Source organism: Condylura cristata, unplaced genomic scaffold, assembly GCF_000260355.1.
Source record: "Condylura cristata isolate star-nosed mole 26May11 unplaced genomic scaffold, ConCri1.0 scaffold00014, whole genome shotgun sequence".
Taxonomy (NCBI): Eukaryota; Metazoa; Chordata; class Mammalia; order Eulipotyphla; family Talpidae; genus Condylura; species Condylura cristata.
This window is the reverse complement of record NW_004567115.1, coordinates 31,638,550-31,661,433: the sequence shown is the minus strand read 5'-3', so window position 1 is coordinate 31,661,433 and position 22,884 is coordinate 31,638,550. Positions and strand designations below refer to the sequence as shown.

General features: G+C 36.0%; 1 protein-coding gene across 1 annotated transcript in view; it reads left to right on the top strand.

The window, feature by feature from the left end:
• GMPS (guanine monphosphate synthase) overlaps positions 1-22,884 on the top strand; it is a 52,061-nt gene that overhangs the window by 12,671 nt on the left and 16,506 nt on the right. The window contains exons 3-10 of the mRNA XM_004682323.2: positions 5,668-5,782; positions 10,816-10,913; positions 14,259-14,362; positions 14,898-15,091; positions 15,345-15,510; positions 17,937-18,088; positions 18,851-19,024; positions 22,097-22,202. Of these exons, the coding sequence (XP_004682380.1) occupies positions 5,668-5,782; positions 10,816-10,913; positions 14,259-14,362; positions 14,898-15,091; positions 15,345-15,510; positions 17,937-18,088; positions 18,851-19,024; positions 22,097-22,202 (1,109 nt within the window). The remainder of the gene's footprint in view (positions 1-5,667; positions 5,783-10,815; positions 10,914-14,258; positions 14,363-14,897; positions 15,092-15,344; positions 15,511-17,936; positions 18,089-18,850; positions 19,025-22,096; positions 22,203-22,884) is intronic.

Below are 22,884 nucleotides of genomic sequence, written 5' to 3'. Positions count from 1 at the left end.
TTCTGAGGAGACTGAGCTTAGATTATTAATTTGCTTTGGGCAATGTATTTTTTATGAAAGTGGGCATGAATAATTTTATAAGAAATATCCTATGGCATTGATTTAAAAAATAATTAAAGGAAACATTTAATTTTTTTCAGGTTAAAATATTGCCTTAATTTTAATTGCACAGCTATAGAATTTATCATTTGAATATTTTATTTCTTACAGGATTTCTAGGTCAGCATTAGATTTGGCTATTACCAATCATCCTACTCCCTCTGAAATACTTTATCATAGGAATATATATGGGGACTAGAATATCTGAATGAGAAGAACTGGCTACAGTGAGTCTTGCTTCCCATCCCAAGACAGACAATAGATTCTAAAATATGGAGATTTCTTAAGTTTATCTGAAGGCTAATAACATAGTTTGTATTCATGGAATTAATCAAAAATAGCAGTTAACTTACATATAGCTCCTTTTGATAACTTTTGAATTAAAGCTATGCTATTTTTAAAAGGTTTATTTATTTATGCATAGAAGAACTGGGGTGTAGAACAGAGTTGTGTGGGTTAAGAGGATTCACCAGAGACAGAGTGGGGAGCAGAGCAGGCGGATCGCCTGAAATACACTGCTGTGGGGAAGCAGTGGCTAAGACAGGAGAGGTCAACTGCACCATGTGGATCAGCTCCCTAGCCAGGGATTGAACTCATGCTGCAGTGGCTGCCATGGCTTGATAGTGCTGAGACTTGAACCGCTGCACTACCACTATGCTATTTTTTTTTTTATTAAAAAGTTTATTTTTACATCATTTTGCACATTTTTTTTTCATCTCAATTGTAATTATTTTTTTATGGAATTAATGTTTATTAATAATGTTTTTATGTTTCTTTCAAAATATGTGTTTAATTATTCTTAAAAACAATTTTTCCATTGGGAAAATGCTTATTGACTTTAAAATACTTTGTAGACATATATACATCATCCTGTGATTCTTGTTTCTGAAATAGAGTGAATTGAAAATCAGAAAAAGTAGGTTTAAATGTACTCTGTTCTAACCTTAGGACACAGATAAAAAATAATTATCTTATTTTTTTTAAAAAAAGGTTTATTTATCTATACATACAGAACTGGGGTATAGGCCAGAGGTGCAGGGATGGTGAGAGGATTTGTCAGAGACAGAGTGGGGAGCAGCAGGCTGGTCAGGAGAGGTCTGCCGCTCCATGTGAATCACCTCAGGGGCCGGGAATCGAACTCATGCTGAAGTGGCTTTAGCTTCTTAGTGCTGTGCTTTAATTTGCTGTGCCACCAGGGAGGGACCTAGTTATCTTATTTTTAGATTAATGTATATATTTCAATGAAGTACCATTACTTTTTTACATCCTTTTTTCCTCACAATATGGAATCTCTCCCTCAGGTGTGGTTGTCATAGTTTTCCCATGCCTGAAGCACCCATAGTTCCTGGTGTTCTGTCCCTCTTTGTATCCTCCCTTCTCTTTCCTCTTGGATTCCTCAGAAAGTTGCTCTTTTAAACTGTAGAATTACAATTTTAGAATAAAAAGGACTTTGAGAGCTATCAAATTCACCTCTCTTGATTTGCCAGGAAGAACCAGTTTTAGAGAAATAAATACCAAATCTAAATGACCCTTCATTGAAGCCAAGCCAAATCATTCCCTCTACCTAAAAGTAAAATCCCCTAGCAAACTAATCTAGAGTCAGTGTAGAGAAACCAGATACATAGCAACAGAATTATAATTGATTGTTTTTCCTGTTAACCTGGTCATAATAGTTCTTTGGTTCTGCTTGTGCCAGGACTTCTTCCTCTGTAACAGAGAAACCCTAGCACTGAGTTTACTTTATGCCTTCCTTTTGAGAGAGAGGTTTGGCCCTCTTTCTAGAATAAATGTTCATTTTATCACATAAGGGACATCTTAACCTACCAGTTTTTAGAACTTTGATCTTCATGGTATGTAAGATTGGTATATTATTAGGGTTTATTAGATCTTATAATTGCAAGTTAGTTTCAAAGTGATAGCAGGGTAGAAACAGAAAACTTAGAATAATTTAGTGCTTCTCAAGATTTATTACATAAGAATTTTTATAATTGGTTGTAAGTATTAGAGTTTTATCCTTGAATAAACCCATTGCCTTGTACTTTTAATAGCATTAAGAAATCATACAGCCCTGAATTTAACAGATTAATAAGGGATGCTGGGTGCCTCTTGGTGATTAGCCTTTATAAAATGAAATATACGTTGGAATTCTAGGGGTCTTGATTATTAAGTGTTTTATAGAAAATTTATTTTCTGCATTTTAAAAAATTTGTTATGCAGATTTTATTGGTAGCTTTTGATTCAGACTATTGTAAAGAATTCAGTTTTCTTTTTTTTTTTACTACTCTCTAGGTGTTTCTTTAGTGAGAAGTAGCTGTTAGGCAACATTCTAAAATTATAAAGCTTCTGCATTTTTTCACTTTTATATCTTTCCCCTACCACCTTCCCTATGTGCCCTTTCACTTTTCTCTCTTCCAACTTAATCTCAGCATTCTTATGGTATCTGTCAGTGTCTGCTAATTTTACAAATAGTTTACTTTATCAAATTGTTATGTAAATATCCTGTATTTTTGTCATTCTGTATTTTTATCATATCTTATTATACATAATTCCCTCAAAACTTCCTCCATTTTGCATTTCAATTTTCCCAATGACTGTATAGTGTTCTATATAGTCTGAATATACCACAATCTTGATCTAAATTATCTATTGGTGGCCATGCTTTTGTGAATGCTTTTATGTCCTAGCTTTTGTAAATAGTGTTGCAATAAACATTGTAGAATATATGGTTTTTATGTTTATGGTTTCTTTGGGAAGATACCAAAGAGTTGGATTTCTGTGTCATAACATTTTCAGTTTTGGTTTTTTAAGGTAAATTCAGAATGCAGGCCCTCTCTAGTTAAAGCGCAGCAACTATGAAGCAAGCCGCAGCCACTTCAGCACAAGTTCAATGTCTAGTCAGGGAGGTGACCCACATGGTGCAAAAGACCTCTCTTGTCTTGCCCTCTGCTCCCCTCAGCAATGTACTTCTTCATCACTTCGTCTGTTTTACTCCCCACTCTGTCTCTGGTGAATCCTCTCACTGCCCCTGCATCTCTGGTCCATTTCTGTATATATAAATAAATCTTTTTTTTTTAATTTATTTATTTATGCATATAGTACTGGGGTACAGGCCAGAGATGTGGAGTGTAAGAGGATTCACCAGAGGCAGAGAGGGGAGCAGAACAGGCAGATCAGCAAAGTACACTACTGAGGGGTGCAGTGGGTGGGTCAGGAGAGGTCTGCCTCACCTGTGGATCTCCTGGGGCAGTCGGGAATCGAACTCATGTGGAAGTTGCTTAAGCTTCTTAGTGCTGTGCTTTAACCTGCTGCGCCACCAGGGAGGGCCTAAATAAATCTTTTTTTTAAAAAAAAGGTAAATTCAAATGCTTTCCATATTGTTGTACCAGTTTACTTTCCCACCAACAGTGTAATAAGGTTCTTCCTCTTGGCATCCTCTCCAATTTGTTGGGGGTCATTTTAATAAATGCCATTCTCACGGTTATAAGATGGTATTTCATCATTTTTAACCTGCATCTCTTATTGGAAGTAATGAACTTTTTTGTGTGTATCCTCTTTGGTGAATTATCTGTTGGTATCTGCTGTCTTTTATTAATTGGGTTATCTTTCTATTGTTGGTTTAATATCTTGGATATTAATCTCTTACGTGTAAGTATTGTATATTTATTCCTGCTCAGTGGTTTTTTTCCTGCTCAGTGGTTTTTAATCTTACATTTTCTTTTGCTGTGTACAGATTATTAACGAGATAATTCTAATAGTGTATTTTTGCTTTTATTTATCTTGCTATAGAAGCCAAGCCTCCAAAAACATTTTTTTTAAGATTTACTTTTATTTATTTATGCATATAAAAATTGAGGTGTTGGTAAAGGTGCAGGGTAAGAGGATTCACCAGAGATACAAAGGGGAGCAGAACAGGTGTATTTTGTATACTACATACACTGTTGAGGGAAGCAGGAGAGGTCTAGTGTGCCACGTGGGTTAGCTCCTTGGTCAAAGATGAGTTCCTGCTGCAAAGGCTGGAGAAAGCTTGATAGTACTGAGACTTTAACCCCTGCACCATCAGGGAAGCCCTCCAAAAATATCTATTGTTGATGTCATTGAACTAGTCACCACTGTTTTCTGTGTATTTTATTGTTGCAAGCTTCTGCATCTTTATGAGCTAAATTACATATCTATTCTGGTCAACCCCACACATCTTTAGAATTACTGTTTTAAAGATGTCTCATTTATCATTTGATTAGGTTGTTGGGGGAGATAAGGATATATATACATATATATGTATATGTACATGTATATATATATGTAATTACATCATAATTCATGTTACAATACAAAATTTAAAGAGTGGAGTCTTAGAGCTTACTAAACTTATTGTTACATAGTTTTAAAATGCCCCAGGTTGCTGAGTAATTCTTATGAAGTTGAGCTTTGGTATATTACTATTCTGCAGTGTTACAAACCTAACATTTTTAGTTTGAATGTTAATACATGGCAGACAACCACTAATTATGAAGTGAATTGCGGCCAATTATGTGAATATATTTTACTAGACCTTGGAATGTATTTTCCTTTAGGAAGACAGATAGATCAGTTTCTGCATACTCAAAATGAAGCTAAGGGCTACCTTAAATTGAGTAAAAGGGCATAAGTTGTGCCTGTGTTGTGTAAATGGGTATTTGTGCCAGGTAAGGAGAACCAGGAGTATGTAAGAGTGTATTTTTGTAGTTCCAGTTATTTGCACAATGTTAGAGGAAAGACCCAGTATTGCCAATTTTTCTTTTTTTGTATTGCCATTTTTTTTCCCCTTTACAGAGTCTAGAAATCTGAATTTGAGTATGAAGTTTGTATTATTAAAATGCTTAGCTTTCTTGAGTGAACTGATGAGAGCCAAACTGGATATATTAGTGACAAATTGAGGAACATGTGCCACAGTTTGCAGCCTCCTTTATAATAACAATGTGACATTCAAGTTAACCCCTAGAATAGCCTGTAAATTTAATGTAGTCAGATTATGACATTGGGTCAAAAGAAATTTTAGCTCCTTTTCCTGGGTCTTAGGTAATACGGTTGAGAATTTGTGGGACAGGTTTTAAACAGGCAAAGTCAGATAATTTTACAAACTACCATTTTTGTAGTGTTTTGCTCTGAGTCACTCAGGACCATCATGATATACCTACCCTTGTGCTGTGTGACATGATTTACTTCTTCCTCCATCTGGTTTTAGAATTCCCATTTACTTCCATCAGTTAAACAATCAAAACAGATTGACATTACCCTTCAAGAATAGAAACATTGGTGTTTGTATTTAACATTTGTGATTTTAGTGAGTGTTGAATTGATAGTCGTTAGACAATGCTATAGAGTACCAGTGATGAGGCTGCTGTTGTAGGGTATTTTGTTGTTGTAGGATAGTAATTAGCTATGAGAAGATCTGTATTTGCTACATTATATCAAAAATATAAGAAAATAGCTCAATTTATATTGAATTCCCCTCATTGGTAAAAGGGAAGGAGACAAAATCTATAATAGAATTAGCAGTGGTTCATCAATTCTTCTCCCTTCTATCCACAGTGCTATTATCATCTCTGGAGGACCTAATTCTGTGTATGCAGAAGATGCTCCCTGGTTTGACCCAGCAATATTCACTATTGGCAAACCTGTTCTTGGAATTTGCTATGGCATGCAGGTACATCTATGAATTTGTATTAAGACTTCTAATTTATTCTGTTTGTAACTCCTGTGTTAGTATTCACTGTCTCTAGAGTATTTAGGGCATTAAGTTGGATGAGATAATTTGTGTATATTACAGCTTGAGTTGTGTACACTAATATAGCAGACCTGACCTCAGTGGGAATCTGTTTTCAGAAAAGTAACTCTGTTAATGCATACAACAAAATACCATCTATTAAAAAAATTAAACTCAGACATTCAGATTTACATAAAGGTTGCAGAACAGTACACAGAACTCCTATATACTTTTACCCAACTCTCCAGTTTTAACCACTTTATAAGTTGCAGATGTGTCACTTTTTGTAGTCCCTAAATACTATGACCATATCCCATAGAAAAAAGCACAGTGAAACCATCAAAAAATTAGGACATTAACATTCAGAGTTAGCATCTAATTCAGAGATTCAAGTTTCACATTTCACTGTTTATCTCATTAATGTTCCTTAAGAATTCCAAATCTAATCAAGGACTGTGTTGTGTTTAATACCATGTCTCTGTAGTATTCTTTAGTTTGGAATCATTCCTCTGTTATTTCTTCTCTTTTGATCTTGGCCAGTTTTAAGAAAAAGTGCCTTCAGTCATCTTGTAGAATATTCCTCAGTTTTGCTTTGTTTGTTTCCTCATTGTTAGTCATGCTTTGTATTTTTGGAATTGATCTTTTCATGAGTTCCTAATTGGCCAAAATGGAATTGGTGTTAATTAAAATAACAGCTTTTAGTTTTCCTCGTGATATGATTGAGTTGTGGATTGAGAATAATTTGAAATTCTAGTAGTTGCACAAAATAGTGAGTTTTAAAAACAGTATTCTGGTTAAAATTTGTGCTGTCATATGGGTTACATAAAGGGAAGCTCTTTAGAAGTAGAAACTGAAAGACTGACTTGTTTTCTCCTAGCTGGTATTGATGCTTCCAGTGAAGAGAGTAAATAAAATAAGGATTCACATAAGAATGTTTTATTATTTCTTTCCTTTGATTCAAGATCAGAATATTAAAAATCACTGTATCAGACTTTGCTTCTTTTTAATTATTTTACTTTGATTGAGAGGAAATACTGATCACTATAAATATGTAAAGTACAAAGGCTGGTATCTATAGCAATGGACATATACTTCTGTAGGCAACAAACATTTTATAGTGAAAGGCTCTTTCCCCTGTTAATGTTCTCTGAGAAGCCAAATGGTAATAATGAATTGGATTTGGGTGGTAACTTATTTTTAGAATTTTCTATTTAGTGTCTTTCGAATATGTTTTCTTAGAAGAGTATGCATTCCAGTTGACTTGAACATTGGAATTGATCAGTTTTTAAATATATATTTTGCCAAGATGTAATATGTTTACATAATTTATTCTTCTCTTTTGCCAGAATAGTCAGTATTACTCATATAGCACTACTTATAATTAAAGTCTTTAGTATATGGAGAGGGGTTATAACAACATTTTGTAAGGAAGAGTTTCACAAGATAGTTTTAGAATCCATTTATCGTAAAATAATCTGGGAAATGCTTCTTTAAGTGATAGTGACTATTTTAGCATTTTGTCGATTCCCTATATCATTACAAGGCCACATTTTTCTGACATTTCATAGGCATTATGTTAAGGTAGCTAGAACCAGTTGTGCTCATGGTAAAAAAAAAATTCACCTGTATATCAGCTCAACTTTAATAGTTAGATGATAGCTTAGAGTGATCTTGGTCCTTTGGGAAGAAATCAGTTTTTTAAAGAAAATATTGATTGAGATAACAGCTAACGTGTATGTTGGTTGTAAAGGACTGCCACTGCTAGACTATTGGTGGATGATGTTAGCATGAAAGGTCTCCAGTGTGCACCTGCCCCCGTTAATATCCTGAAGTGTTAATAATTTCACGGTCTTAAGTACTGTTTTCCCTGTAATTCGTTTCCTTCAAAGAAAATGCTTGTCCTGCTCATCATTAACCTACCTTTATTTCTGTTAACTGACTTACCACCCCTCCTTCCCAGTGTGAAAAGTAGAATATTATCAGAACTTGCGAAACTCCCTTTATATATTTTTCCTTCCTTCACATTCTTCTCTCTTTCAACTAAAGGTAGCACTTTTCCTGGATTTTCATATTTCTTCTTTTCTTTATAGCTTTGTATACTTTTGGTATTGTACACACTTACACTTTTCTTTAGGATAACCATGGGTTGAAATGCTGAGTCTTAGCATGGTAGGTAAAAGCGATCTCCTCCTACAGACTCTGCCAAGTCTTAATAGCGTCAGATTTTATTGTGTTCTGCTTATCTGGTGAGGATGGTTAAATGGGATCTCATTGTTGTTGAGAGTTCTTTTTCCTTGTTTTTGGAAGATTTCTGTGTTTATTTGCTATTCATGCCTGTTTCACTTTTTAAAAGCTTGCTCCTGATTTTTGCTCATTTTTTATTGAATTGTCTTAAAAGTTGTTTATATTTGCTGGTCACTAAATTTTTGTCTATTACATTATATTGATGTCTTTAGATAGTGACTTTATTTTTTATAAATCTATTTGGTTTCTTTTTTCCTTTTAGGTTCTACTAAGATCTTTATTATAAGCATTTGGTTTCTTTATCTATGCCAGATTTTCCTTCCCTTTTTTGTTCCCAAATCTAAATCATCTTATTAAAAAGCCTTGGCACCTGAGACAGATAAGAGAATCCAATCTGATAGTGTTGTATGTGAGTGTGAGTATTACAGGGGATTCTTTAAGGAGGAACTTTGAGGTACCAGAACTCCACACTGAAAACTAGTTCAATATTCATAGACTGTCAAAACAAAAATTTAAGGAGTAACTTGTTTTTGTTATATGTAAAGTTATCCCTTTCTCCCTCAAGCATACACTAAGCAGGTTAACTCAACCATAACTAGCATAATCAGGAACCAAAAATAAGAATGAAAGCCTTTTTACAGGTGAGGAAGTCTTTGATTTTACTATTAGCTCTTCACTTTATATAAGTGTTTGGTTTAGACTTTAGATTTCCAAATTTTTCCAAAGGCTTTGGTTATACGATCGTAACCAAGAACTACAAGCTAGGGGAGGCAGAGTTGTGCAAGGCTCAGTGAGTATATAGAAGAATTCATTCTTCATTCAGCAAATTTGAATGGCCACTATGGACCTCTGGGATGATGAAGAGAACTGAAACCTGGGGAAAACATGGTCTGGTGGTCTGTTTTGGTAATTTTGGTAATCAATAGCTGGAGTAGAAAATGAGGAGGAAGATGAGAAGTGAAACAAAAACAACAGGGGCCATGTGATATGTATGCATTTATACACTGTATGGGTAAAGGGTCAGCAGACTGGTCTGCTGGGCAAATCTGAATCACTGCCTTTTTTTTTTTTTTAAGCTTTATTTGTGCATACAGAACTGGGGTACAGGCCAGAGGTACAGGGGCAGTGAGAGTATTCACCAGAGACAGTGGGGAGCAGAAAAAGCAGATCTATGAAGTACACCACTGAGGGGAGCAGCAGGCGCATTAGGAGAGGTCTGCAGCGTCATGTGGGTCAGCTCCCTGGCAGGGGATCGAACTCCTGCTGAAGGAGTTATGGCTGGCTTTGCAGTGCTGTGCTTTAACCTGTTGCGCCACCAGTGAGGGCCCCCCACTGCCTATTTTTGTACAATGGATAGACTATGGTTTTTATATAAAGTGGTTGCAAAAAGCTAAAAAAATTATATTCTGTGGCATAGGAAAAGTAATTAAATTCTAATTTCAGTGCCAATAGATAAAGTTGTACTGGAGCATGGCTGCATCTGTTTCTTTTAAGTACTGCCCATGGAGACAGTCGGGGCTTCAGAGACTAAAAGACACGTTCTCTGGCTTTTGAAGTGTAAGAGACATACCCTTTACAGAGAAAGTTTACCAGCCCTTGCTGCATATCAGAGATAACAGTGAATTTAATCATGGATGAATACACATTTATATAGCTAATCTTGTTGGTCTTCTGGAACATAGATAGGAAGGGCACGGGTAAGAGCAGAGCAAGGAATGGGGCAGCCAGCAGTATTGCTTTCTGAACTCAAGTCAGTTTATATCCTGCAGAGTTTCATACCTGAGTGTTCGGATTGAGAAATGAGTGAACAGGTTAGCAAGTTCCTTTGCTGTTTCATTTGACCCAGACTTGTCTTGCAGGAAGCCTATTGTACATGTTTATGAAAAAGCAGAGCCATTATTTACTAATGGTTTTGAAGGTTATGTTTCTGTTTGTCGTAAGAGGGGACATTTGTTCAGTCATCTTTCTGCTTTTTCTTTTGAAGCCTGCATGGTGGATTGTTACATCAGATACTCCATGCTACCTATTATGGATCAGCCATTGGAATGATGTCATTAGTGCAGATTTAATGTTTGTAAAGGTCTTGTGTGTACTTCCTTGATGTTCGTGGTGTGGTTTGGCCACATGTAACTGATAAGGAAGTAAAGATTAAAATAAAGATAGAATGAAAAGACCATTATCGAAATAAAAGCCTGTAGGAGCTTAATTAAAAGGCTAGATTTTCTTGCTTATCCCATTTTTTACAGCTCAACCTTCTGTGGACTTGCAGATTGCTCTGTTGGGGTCAAATATTGAACAGCTTAGAGTTTGTACCTGTCTGGTTTTAATACTACAGTGCTTCTTACTGTCTACTGTAGCTTTTTTCTAAGCTCAGAGTTATCTTTTAAAGTGCTTTTAAATTAAATTCAGGTGTAAGTATTAGAGATCTCTCTTTTCAACAGTTGAATTAATTAAAATACTCTTAAGTGAAAAATCTGCTGGTGGTTTAACAGAAATTAACCTCAGGTTAAACTTCTAATCTAGTTTTGTTTCATAACCATGCCTCTTAATAGCTGTATAATTTTATAATAATATCAGGTTATCCACATTTGTCAAACTCCTACTTTTTTGGACACAACATAACTGATACTTTGAAAATAAGGAATATAAATTATTAAATTAACTTTAAGAAAATGGCTGGGTAATTTTCTCTTAATTTATATTAATGTCAGTTTATTTACTCTGAACAGATGATGAATAAGGTATTTGGAGGAACTGTGCACAAAAAAAGTGTTAGAGAAGATGGAGTCTTCAGTATTACTGTGGATAATTCATGCTCATTATTCAGGTATTATATTTTACATGAATAAGAATGGTAACTTAATTCACTTAATGCTAAAATAAAATTCTTATTTTTAGATCCCAGTGTGGCATTACACATTGTACTGCTAGTTTTTAGTTTTCTCTTTACTCTGTTGGAATGTGATTCTAAACATGACTGTGTTGGCTATGGCAAATAGACAGTGTTTGAAACTGCCCCACATCCCAAGAGCCATTTGTGCTCCTTTTCCCTCACCACATTTCTGCAGATACTTTGTGAGCAATATATTTGCCTCACACATTGTGTGCATACTAAATGTGTGCTGTATTTGGTTTTATTGCTACATGATAGTAGATTAGGTACTGTAGCTCTAGTCTGACATCTGATGAATAAATTGTTTAATAGCTTTCTAGGACCATTTTTCTTGTTTTTTTTTTTTTTAAAGATTTACTTATTTATGGATACAGAACTTGGGTACATGCCAGAGGTGTAGGAATGGTGAGAGGCTTCACCACACACAGAGCGGGGAGCAGACCAGGCAGATAGACGAAGTACACTGCTTAGGGGAGCAGCGGGAGGATCAGGAGACATCTGCCATGCCATGTGGGTCACCTCCCGGGTGGGGATCAAACTTAACCCACTGCGCCACCAGGGAGGGCCCACCATTTTTCTTGTTTTACTGTTAAAAACTTGCTGAACTTTTCATCCAGTTTTCTGAAAGGCCAGAAAATTTATATTTCAGTCACTTGCTGTGTGTGGTTTTTTTTTTTTTTTTTTTTTTAATAATATCCATTTGGGTGGAATACTTTTTTAAGCCTATTAAATTTCTATTTTAAAACCACATATCCCACAGCTGCATGTAGGCTGATATTAATGAGCACACACAGTTAACTTTTTTCTTAAAAACTTTTTTCTTATTTACTTATGCACACAAGAACTTGGGTGTAGGCCTGAGTTGGGGGCGGGGGTAAGAGTAGTCACAGAGACAGAGTGGGGAGTAGAACAGGCTGACCTAGTGATATATACTACTGAGGGGAGCAGCTAGTGAGACAAGAGAGGTCTGCTGCACAATGTGGGTCAACTCCTTGCTGGGGATTGAACTCATGGAGCAGTGGTTTGCTATAGCTTGATAGCACTGATGCTTTAATAATACCTGCACTACCAGGGATGCCCCATAGTTACTTTTTATTATTTCTTTTCCCTGTACTGATTATTTTTAGTAGGATTTTATCCTTTATTATAATTTATTCTTAAAGCTTTTATTGACTTGTGCCTAAATTAATGATTTACTCCAAAACAGACAAATCAGAAATTTAAAAATTTAAGTTAAAAATAAAAAATTATTTTAATCTTAATTTTTGCACAAAACTGTGGCTAGCTTTTCATTATTGAGAAAAAAAAATAAGTTTATCAGTATCCAAATTCTCACTTTCCATGGGAAAGTTTATTTTAAAATTTAGGTTTTTTTTTTTTTATTAAAGATTTATTTATTTGTGCATACAAAACTGGGGTACAGGCCAGAGACTCAGGGGTGGCGAAAGACTTCACCAGAGACAGAGTGGGGAGCAGAACAGGCAGATCGAGGAAGTACACTGCTGAGGGGAGCAGCGGGCGGGTCAGGAGAGGTCTGCCACGCCATGTGGTCACCTCCGGAGCAGGCGGGAATCAAACTCATGCTGAAGTGGTTTCAGCTTCTTAGTGCAGTGCTTTAACCCGCCGCGCAACCAGGGAGGGCCCTTAAAATTTAGGTTTTACAGCTCAGTAATTTTACAATTTATACTCATTACCAAAGTATACTTGAAATCAAATGCTTTTTCTACTTCATAATTGAGAGGTGTTGCTTATATTAATTCTGTTCCTCTAGTGACTAGTCATGAGAATCGCTTCAGGAATCTTGCTGTTGATATGTAAATACTGTAAAAGACTTTAAATGGAAAGAGCTAGTTAAAGTTTAGTTTTTCTGTCTTTGTAGTTCTAAAACTCAGACTCAATTACAATCTATGCTAACACTAAACAATTGACAGTAAAAGCATAACCTAAAAACATTCTTTTGGTCTTATTAATGTACTTCATCCTCACCTTTTATTTTAAAATTTTATTCATTTATTATAAAAATTTTTATTGAAGTATCATGTTTTATATCCTTGTTAGTATTTTGACAGTGTAGGATTTTTCTCCCCTCTAATTTTTAATTCATATTTTATATCAAGTTTTCTTTTGGATTTATTCATAATGTAAGAAATATCTTTTCCATGTTTGATAAATTTGAACCAGTATCTAGAGAAAATTCACACATTACATTTAATGTAATTTACCTTTCTTAATTTTTTTGCACTAGAGTTAGAAGTGTATTTGTTACTAGTCATTGTTTTTAGGCCTTTTCAGTGAACAAAATTAAGCAATGCATTTTCTTTTAGGAAGAAAGCAAAATCATTGGTACAGACTATTATTTTCAATCAAAATGAAATATTATGGAATTTTTACCAAACTCCTTTGATTTTTTTTTTTTTTAAAGATTTATTTTTTTATGCTATGACAACTGGGGTACAGGCCAGAGGTTCAGGGGGAGGTATTGAGAGGATTCACCAGAGATAGAGTGGGGAGCAGAACAGACAGATCTACTGAAATACACTGCTGAGGGGAGCAGCCAGTGGGAGGAGAGGCCTGTGGCATCCAAACTCCTTTGATTTTTGTATTTTCTTATTCCTGAGCTGAAAATCTCAATTTCTAATTATTTTGCTTACTTTACATTTGTTTTAGCCTCCAATTACATATATCTGGACTGTACAAAACTGCAAATAGCTATCAATTTTAGTACCATTAATATATAGTATTACTAAATGAAATATTACGAGCTCTGAAAAACCTTAAGGTAAATCCCAATAAAGATGATAATGTTGCTATTTTATAGCCTCTTGAAGTCATTGCTTTGTGTTTATGTGCTTACAGGACCAAATTTATATGTATTTGTTTTGATTGTCACTTTTACAGGTTGCCTTTTTTGAAATTTAATATTCTTCTATTGACTTTATAGTACCAGTGCATAAAATAAATTTAAATTCCATTAGTGTTATACTGTTATATACTTTAAAAAATTTTAAATCCAGACATGGCTAGCTAATATTTCTAAGGCAAAAAGAAAAAATAGACTTCTAGTTATAAGATGAAAAGTTCTGAGGAGCTAAGGTACATTTGTGTGGTGGGTGTGCTGGCCATCTTGTGGTAATCACACTCTGTATGTATATTAAGTTATCACTGTGTACTTCAACATAGTGTTATATGCCACTATCTCTCAAAGCTGGAAAAAAAGTAAAAGAACACATTAATCATGTCTTTAATATATTTGTGTTTGTGTATTTTTTATATGTTTAGGGGCCTTCAGAAGGAAGAAATTGTTTTACTTACCCATGGAGATAGTGTAGACAAAGTAGCCGATGGGTTCAAGATTGTGGCACGTTCCGGGAACATTGTGGCAGGTGAAAATAGTAAAACTTTCACAGGTTTTATTTTAAAACTTTTATTGGAGTTTCAACATGTTTATTTTTGACATATTTCTGACTTTTCTTGTTTCTGAAAGGTGCTATCATTGTCATAGAAACAACAATTTATAATTTACTATTAGAAGTGATAGCTAGAAGTTAATAGCTTGCTTGCAGTAATTCTAAAATGTTCATCCAGTACTTTTTAGACTTAAAACTTTAGCTATATTTTCACAACCGTAATTCAGTTATAATTGTATTAAATAGACACATACAACTGAAGTAAGCAGGTGAAATAGTAGTATGTTATTGTGAAATCATCTCTAAAGATCTTTTTTCCCTATGTTTCATTAATTGCTACATAAAAAATGATCTTTATAAAGAAAGATCATGGCAGTGTAGTTATTATGTATTTTTTCCCTTACAGTATCAATGTTACATTTATAGAGGAAGAAATTGGGAGATGTTATGTGGGTATTGGTTGAGTCATTTCAACATCAAAATTTTAATTTCTATTATTTTCTTTGTTAAGGTATAGCAAATGAATCTAAAAAATTATATGGAGCTCAGTTCCACCCTGAGGTTGGCCTTACAGAAAATGGGAAAGTAATACTGAAGAATTTCCTCTATGATATTGCTGGGTGTAGTGGAACTTTCACTGTTCAGAACAGAGAACTTGAGTGTATTCGAGAGATCAAAGAGAGAGTGGGCACTTCAAAAGTTTTGGTAAGCAGTATATCCCTGGAAGTCTATACATTTATGTCAGTGTTGGAACACAGACCTGGCTTCCTCACAGCCGTCAATGCAGCTTATTGATCATACTGTCTGCTTTCTGAGTTGATCATACTGCCTGCTTTCTGAGTTGGCATTGTTTTGGATGGTTTTTCAGTTACATTTTAGATACAGAGTGATAATGATCTGATAGTTTTTATTTTCTGTTTGCTTATTTTACTCAGTTTAATGTTTTATTTTTCTATAGGTTTTACTCAGTGGTGGCGTAGACTCAACAGTTTGTACAGCTTTGCTGAATCGTGCTTTGAACCAAGACCAGGTCATTGCTGTGCACATTGATAATGGCTTTATGAGAAAACGAGAAAGCCAGTCTGTAGAGGAGGCCCTCAAGAAGCTTGGAATACAGGTTAAAGGTATTGATGAACTAACTGCAGAAAAATTACATGTCAGCACTTGTTTCATCAAATCTAGTCTTAGGGTTAAGTGAGCACATTGCTTTAACCAAGTAGTTTTCTCAGTAAAGTCACCTTTGAGAAGTTTTTTTTTTTTTTTTAGCTTCATATTCTGGTTCAAGCGGGGTTCCGTATAAATTTAAAAGCTGTTGCTTCTAATGTTATAGATAAATGAGTAAGTTTACATTTTCTATTTATCATTCTGTTCTCTTTCTTTAGCACATTTTCCCCTCACTTATAATGTTTGTGCATTAAAATGTCTAAGCCTTCCACAACATACACAAATATCTAATTTATTTACTGAACAGGAAATCTTGTGTAGAGGAGTGAAGAGTCCATAGTTACTTATTCTTTATGCTTTATATAAACAAAGTTACAGTGAAATCAGGTCAGTAATTTAATGATAGAAACTATAAATATTGACTTACTTGGAATTGATGCAAATATAATGCTTAATAGGTAATAAGTGCAACTATAACATGCAGTTCAACGTGAAGTAAGATGAATCTAAAAAATTATAATGCCACAAGGGTGAGGAATAGACTTGGTAATTGACTAATACCTTTAACAAAATGATGGAAGTTGAAAAGCAGATTTTCTCTGATTGGCTAATGAACCTTAACTTTCAGCACCCCTCATTAGCCACCCTTTTCCAAAAAACTGGGAGAAAGGCTAGTAGTGCCCTGACACGGTCAAACAAGTTTATGATTAAGTTCCCTTTGATTTTTCACTCTAACTTGCTCTGTTGTTGGTGTTGGTATGGCCACAGGCATTTTGGGATTAATCGACAGAAAACATTAGATTGGAGATCTATTTAGATTGTGTGTAGAGGTGTTGTGTGATGTGCAGTTGTTCCTGTACATGACAACTTTCATGTTATTCTCAGTATTTTGACTTTTTTTAAAGATTTATTTATTTATGCACACAGAACTGGGGTACAGGCCAGAGGAATAGTGGTGTGAGAGGATTCACCAGATACAGAGTTGGGAGCAGAACAGGCAGAGTGACAAAGTACACTGCTGAGGGAGCAGTGGATGGGTCAGGAGAGTTCTGCCAAGCCATTGGATCTCCTCCAGGGCAGGGATCAAACTCATGCTGAAGTGGCTTTAGCTTCTTAGTGCTGTGCTCTAACCTGCTGCGCCACCAGGGAGGGCCCAGTATTGTGACTTTTAAAATACCTCATTTATTATTATTTCTCTTGGATGGAGGAGGGACACTTCACATTATTCAAGTTCTAGCCCCCTCAAAAGTCTTGATCTGTCCCTGCTATCTGAAATAGTGGGATTTTTGCATGGGGCGCATGGTACGTAGACAACAAAAAAGCATGGCTTTGGGGAGGAAATTAACATTGTCTTACCTATGGGCTATGGTTCTTTGGCAGAACCTAAAAGAATTGGTTGGGAATGTGAGAAACGGATAGTTTTCCTTAATATAGGAACAGACTCTTGATATCCCTCCCCATCAGAAGATTGAATTTACTTCTTGTTAGAGATTAAATAAGAGAGTGCTTTGACTTGGACATATCAATGCCAGGCATAGTAGAAGTTGAAAATGAGATTCTACATTCAAAGAAGGGCTAAGTAGAAGTCTGTACACTGGATGTATTTGTCTTCTCTGGGGTGGTTGGCCAGTTTTAAGAAATAAGTACAAATTCAACAGTGGTTCCCCATGAAATCACCAGCTGTCTTAATGAGTGATGCCCACCAGTTGTTCAGCCTTATTATTAAAGAGAAAGCACAGTTATTTTTCTTTTTTAAAGATTTATTTATGTATACAATAATTGGGGTACAGGTCAGAGATGCAGGGGAGGGGTGAGGTGATTCTCCAGAGACAGTGGGGAACCCAACAGGTGGATCACATAAAAGACACTGCTGTGGGGAAGCATTGGGTGAGACAGAAAAGGTCTGCTGTGCCATGTGGGTAGGGTAGCTTCCTGGCTGGGGAATCAAACTGTAGCTATAGGTGGCTGCGGACAGCTTCATAGTGCTTTGTCTTAACCCCTTGTGCCACTGGGGAGGCCTCATAGTCAGTTTTTTAAGATGTTGCTCTTAGATATAAAAGCTAATATGTTTATCAGCATCAGTTTTTCAATAGATGAGTGTGCAGTTCTGTGGACTTGATTACTGTATATGAACCACTGATCTTGATTCCCTTTAGCAATTGGCATGATTTGTTTTATTATGGCCTAAATCATTAAATGCCATAGCTTTCTCAAAAAGACACAATTCGTGAGTGCTTTTGTCTGGACTTTGTTAATCATGATTTATTGGTAGTTCTGAAATTAAACACAACTCAAAAGATCTATGTAGGTGTTCTTTCTGTAATTTGGTCTGCTATGTATTGTAATTTTTTAATAGTTAGTTTAAAATATCTTTCCTCTTTCCTAGTGATAAATGCTGCTCATTCTTTCTACAATGGAACAACTACTTTACCAATATCAGATGAAGACAGAACTCCACGAAAAAGAATTAGCAAGACATTAAATATGACCACAAGTCCTGAGGAGAAAAGAAAAATTATTGGTGATACATTTGTTAAGGTATCTTTTTAATAGCCTCATTTTGTACTATTTTCAGTATGAATTTTAGTATTTGGCTTTCTTTGTCATTATATCAAATAACCATATTTGCTGATTAATTGTGATTTTTTTTTTTTTTGCCTAAGAGTTTTATTGTATATTGTTATAAATGACCAGCAGAAATTTTTAAATATTTTAAAAGATAGGTATACTTACACTGCTATGCTATTACTTTATGGTTTAAGAACAGGTGTTTTTGGTTGGTCTCAGACTTTAGTTCTTTGGTATTTCAGTGTCTATTTTAGACTCTTGAAGGAATTTTGCATACATTTTTTCAATTCAGGAGAAAACAGGTTCTTTTTGTTTTTTAAAGATTTTTATGCATACAAGAACTAGGGTACAGGCCAGAGTTGCAGGTGGTTGAGAGGATTCACTAGAGACAGAGTTTGGAACAGAGTAGGTGCATCTACCAAAATACACTGAGGGGAGCAGTGGGCAGGTCAGGAGAGGTCAATCCTGCCATGTGGGTCACCTCCCTGGCCAGGGGGTCAAACTTATGCTGCATGGCTGCAGATAGCTTCCTAATGCTGTGCTTGACCCATACTGTCACCAGAGAGCCCTGAAAACACATGTTCTTAATGGAATTTATTTTGGGGGTTGGTAGATTTCCTTTCCTGATCAGTATTATAAAATAACTACAAGAAATTTAACTGAAAGTATAATATTTTCCTGTCTTTGAAAAAGATTCACCTCTTTTGACTGTTTTACTTGGGTTGGTTATAGATTGCCAATGAAGTGATTGGGGAAATGAACCTGAAACCAGAGGAGGTATTCCTTGCCCAGGGTACTTTACGGCCTGATCTCATTGAAAGTGCATCCCTTGTTGCAAGTGGCAAAGCTGAACTCATCAAAACCCACCACAACGATACAGAACTTATCAGAAAGTTAAGAGAAGAGGTAAAAACTTAGCACTTTTCTTAGACTTTAACCTTTCCTTAACCTCTTTTAAGTGAACAGTTAAGTTGTGTTCTGTATATTTACATTCCTGTGAAACAGATCTCTAGCATTTTCTTCCAAAATTGTAATTCTGTTCCCATTGAGCAGCAGCTGCTTTAGCCTTTCTCCGCAGCCTGTGGAAACCACCACTCTCGCTTTCCGTTTCTATGATTTGCACTGTTGGTACCTCATGTCCATGCACATATTACCCATCTTTCTGTGATTGGCTTCTCTTAACATCATGTCCTCAAAATTCATTCATGTTGTACCATGTGACAGGATTTCCTTTCTCGGCTGCGTAATCTGTTGAATGTGTGCACACGTTTTGTTTATCCTTTTAACTGTTGATAGACATATGGACTGTTTCCACCTTTTTGGCTATTGTGAATTGTGCTGTTGTGAACATAGGTTTACAAATATCTTTTGGAGACCCAGTTTTTAATACGTTAGGATACATCCCAAGAAGTGGGATTGCTGTGTTACATGGTAGTTCTATTTTTTTTTTTTTTAAAGATTTATTTATTTGTGCATACAGAACTGGGGTATAGGCCAGAGGCTCAGGGGCGGCGAGAGGCTTCACCGGAGACAGAGTGGGGAGCAGAACAGGCAGATCCACGAAGTACACTGCTGAGGGGAGCAGCGGGCGGGTCAGGAGAGGTCTGCCACGCCATGTGGTCACCTCCGGGGCAGGCGGGAATCGAACTCATGCGGAAGCGGCTTTTAGATTCTCAGTGCTGTGCTTTAACCCGCTGCGCCACCAGGGAGGGCCCGGTAGTTCTATTTTTAACTTTTTGAGGCACCTCCTTCATGTTTCTGTAGAGTTTACACCATCTTATAGGCCCACCAACAATGCACAGGGGCCTCTCTCCAGGATACCCCCATATATTTGTCTTTTAGGGGTGGGAGGGGTAGTGTGTGTTTTCTATCACCATCCTAATGGATATGGATTATCTGTCTCTCTGTATTTTATGCATCCTAGAAGGTGTGATGTGGTATATCATTGCAGTTTTTGTTTTCATTTTTTAATAACTAATGTTTGAGAATCTTTTTAAGTGCTTATTGGCCATTTGTATTTCTTTTTTTGGCACAGAAGAACTGGGGTGTAGGACAGAGGTGCAGGGGGTAAAAGGATTCTCCAGAGACAGAGTGGGGAGCAGAACAGGCAGATTGACTGACATACACTGTTGAGGGAACAGTGAGACAGAGAGGAGATGTCTGCTGCACTGTATGTAGGCTAACTCCATAGACAGGAGTGAAAGCAGACAGGCCTTAGTGGTTAGAGTGCTGAGACTTAATCCCTTGCCCACAGAGAGGCCCTGTGTATCTTCTTTAGAGAAATGTTGGTTTAGATCTTTTGCCCATTTCTATTTTATTTACTTTTAATTTATTTATTTGTGTATACAAGAGCTGGGGCTAGGCCAGAGATGCGGGAGGCTTAGAAGATTCACCACAAACACAATGGGAAGTGAATCAGGCAGATCGACTGAAATACACTGCTGAGGGGAGCAGCAGGCACCATGTGGGTAGCTCCTTGGCCAGGGATTGAACTTGTGCTACAGTGGCAGCTGATAGCTTTATAGTATTGAGATAACCCCTTGTGCCAACAGGGAGGCCCATTTTTATTTGGTATTTAAAATTTTATTATTGGAAATTTACTTATGTATTTTACATATTTTTACATACATTTTGCACATTAACTACATGACATTTTACATACGTTATGATTTGCCTTCAGTGGGTTGGCTTTCTATTAACTTTCTTGGTGGTATTATTTAGAGACATCTAATTTTGAAATGTCAGTTTATTTCCTAACTGCCTTATAATGAGAATTACATTTGGGATGGTGGATATTTTGCTTTTATTTATTTAGATTTTTATAAGCCTATATATAAAGGCTTATGTGTGCCACACAGTAGAATACGATCTACCTAAAAAAATGAAATCTTGCTGTTTGTAACAACATAGGTGAAACTATGTTTTACCACATTGATAAAGTACCAGAGTGGTGGACAGGCTACATAGTGCAGGATGCTGCTGAAGAGCAAGACCTTTGTATTGATAAATCAGTCCTACAGCATTAGTCATATGAGGAAGTAGAAAAAGAGAGGGAGAAGTAAAAGAAGCAGGGGAAGGGTGGAACTGTACTTCTCATCTGCCGATAGTTTGCTATGTAGATCAAGCCCTGACTCCCCAGTCAGGATTTCAACCTTATCAATAATGTGTTCACTGATCTGCTTTGGGGTTCTTCGTTATAGGTCAGTCAACAGCCCCCCCAGGCGTTCCCGGTCATACTTCGTGATACAGACCTGTCCCTTCGTGATCTAGTTTATGCTCTTAATTGATAAGAAAGGTACCTCTTAGGTTGGGCTCCTTTGACCGTGCAATTCTGACCATGCTATAGGAATACAGAACTGTAGGTAATAAAATGGAGGCTGGATAAGCCACCTCGGTTTACCAGACCCACATTTTATATGGATTATGCATTATATGCAGTGATTATGGATTATGGATATGGATTTTGCTCAGTGAGATAAGTTAGTAGGATAAAGACAAATACAGGATGGTTTCACTCAGGTGGACTACAAAAAAAACAAAGAAACTGACAAAACAACCCCCCCCCCACACACACATCTCCCTACAGCAATGAAGATACCACAAGGGATGGATGGGGAGATGGGAGCAAATAGGTGTGAGAGCTCATTGGACTGTGATGGAGGACACTGGGGCGTGGTGATGACACACACGTGTAGTGCTGTGAGCTTGAAACCTCAAAGTATATAATGTGACCCAGACCTTGATAAACATAATTTAAACACAACAAAAGCTTACGTTTTAAGTGTTTTCAGAGAAATAAGGTCACTGAAATGTTAATTCTCTTCAGGTATATAGGAGAAAATATTTTAAAAAATGCAAGTCTAAAAACTGCTTTATTAATGTAAGGTGAAAGAACAGGAAAGCCCGTAATTTATTCTACTTTTTCCCTTTTCATTTTAGGTATTAAATGTTATGAATTGCCATTTTTCTTTTCTCTAGGGAAAAGTAATAGAACCACTGAAAGATTTTCATAAAGATGAAGTAAGAATTTTAGGCAGAGAACTTGGACTTCCAGAAGAGTTAGTTTCTCGGCATCCATTTCCAGGTGAGTTGAATTGAATTTTATTTGTCTTTAGACCTTCATGTTGAAGATAAAAGAGTTCAATTTTGAAAAGTTATCTCAGTAAGTATGTAATGAGAAAGGAAGGGTGGGTAAGACCTACTACATGTACATCATTTTATTAAATATTCATTTCTTACTATATATTTAAACACTACGCCATTCCTGTGGCTCTGTTATTGTATGTTGCTATTAGATGAGAATGTTGCTATTAGATGAGAAAATCAAGGCATAGACATAGATAGGAAAGTTAGAACAGGAATTTATGTGTACATATTTTTTCTACCACATGACAATGTATACTCCATGGGAGACAGGGTTAGAACTAATCTCTTAAATTCTTGTCCTTTTGACTAACTTGTCTGAGTAGATGAACCTTTCTTTGCATGGTATTTATAGGTAAGTAACTCATGCTCAGATAAAACATACATAGTTTAAGTAGGCATTTGCTGTCATACAGAAAAATAATTGAGTGATACTTAATTTAGGACCAAGAATCCTGACTTTTTTATTTTGTTATGGGTTCTTGAACCTGGGTAAATATTGTTCCCTTAGTTTCTAGCTCTGTAAGTCATTAGGTGATAATTTGAGATTGTTTCAATTAAATAATAATTTTTAAAAAGGTTATAATACACCCTGAGTATTAACATGTACCTAAACATTATGC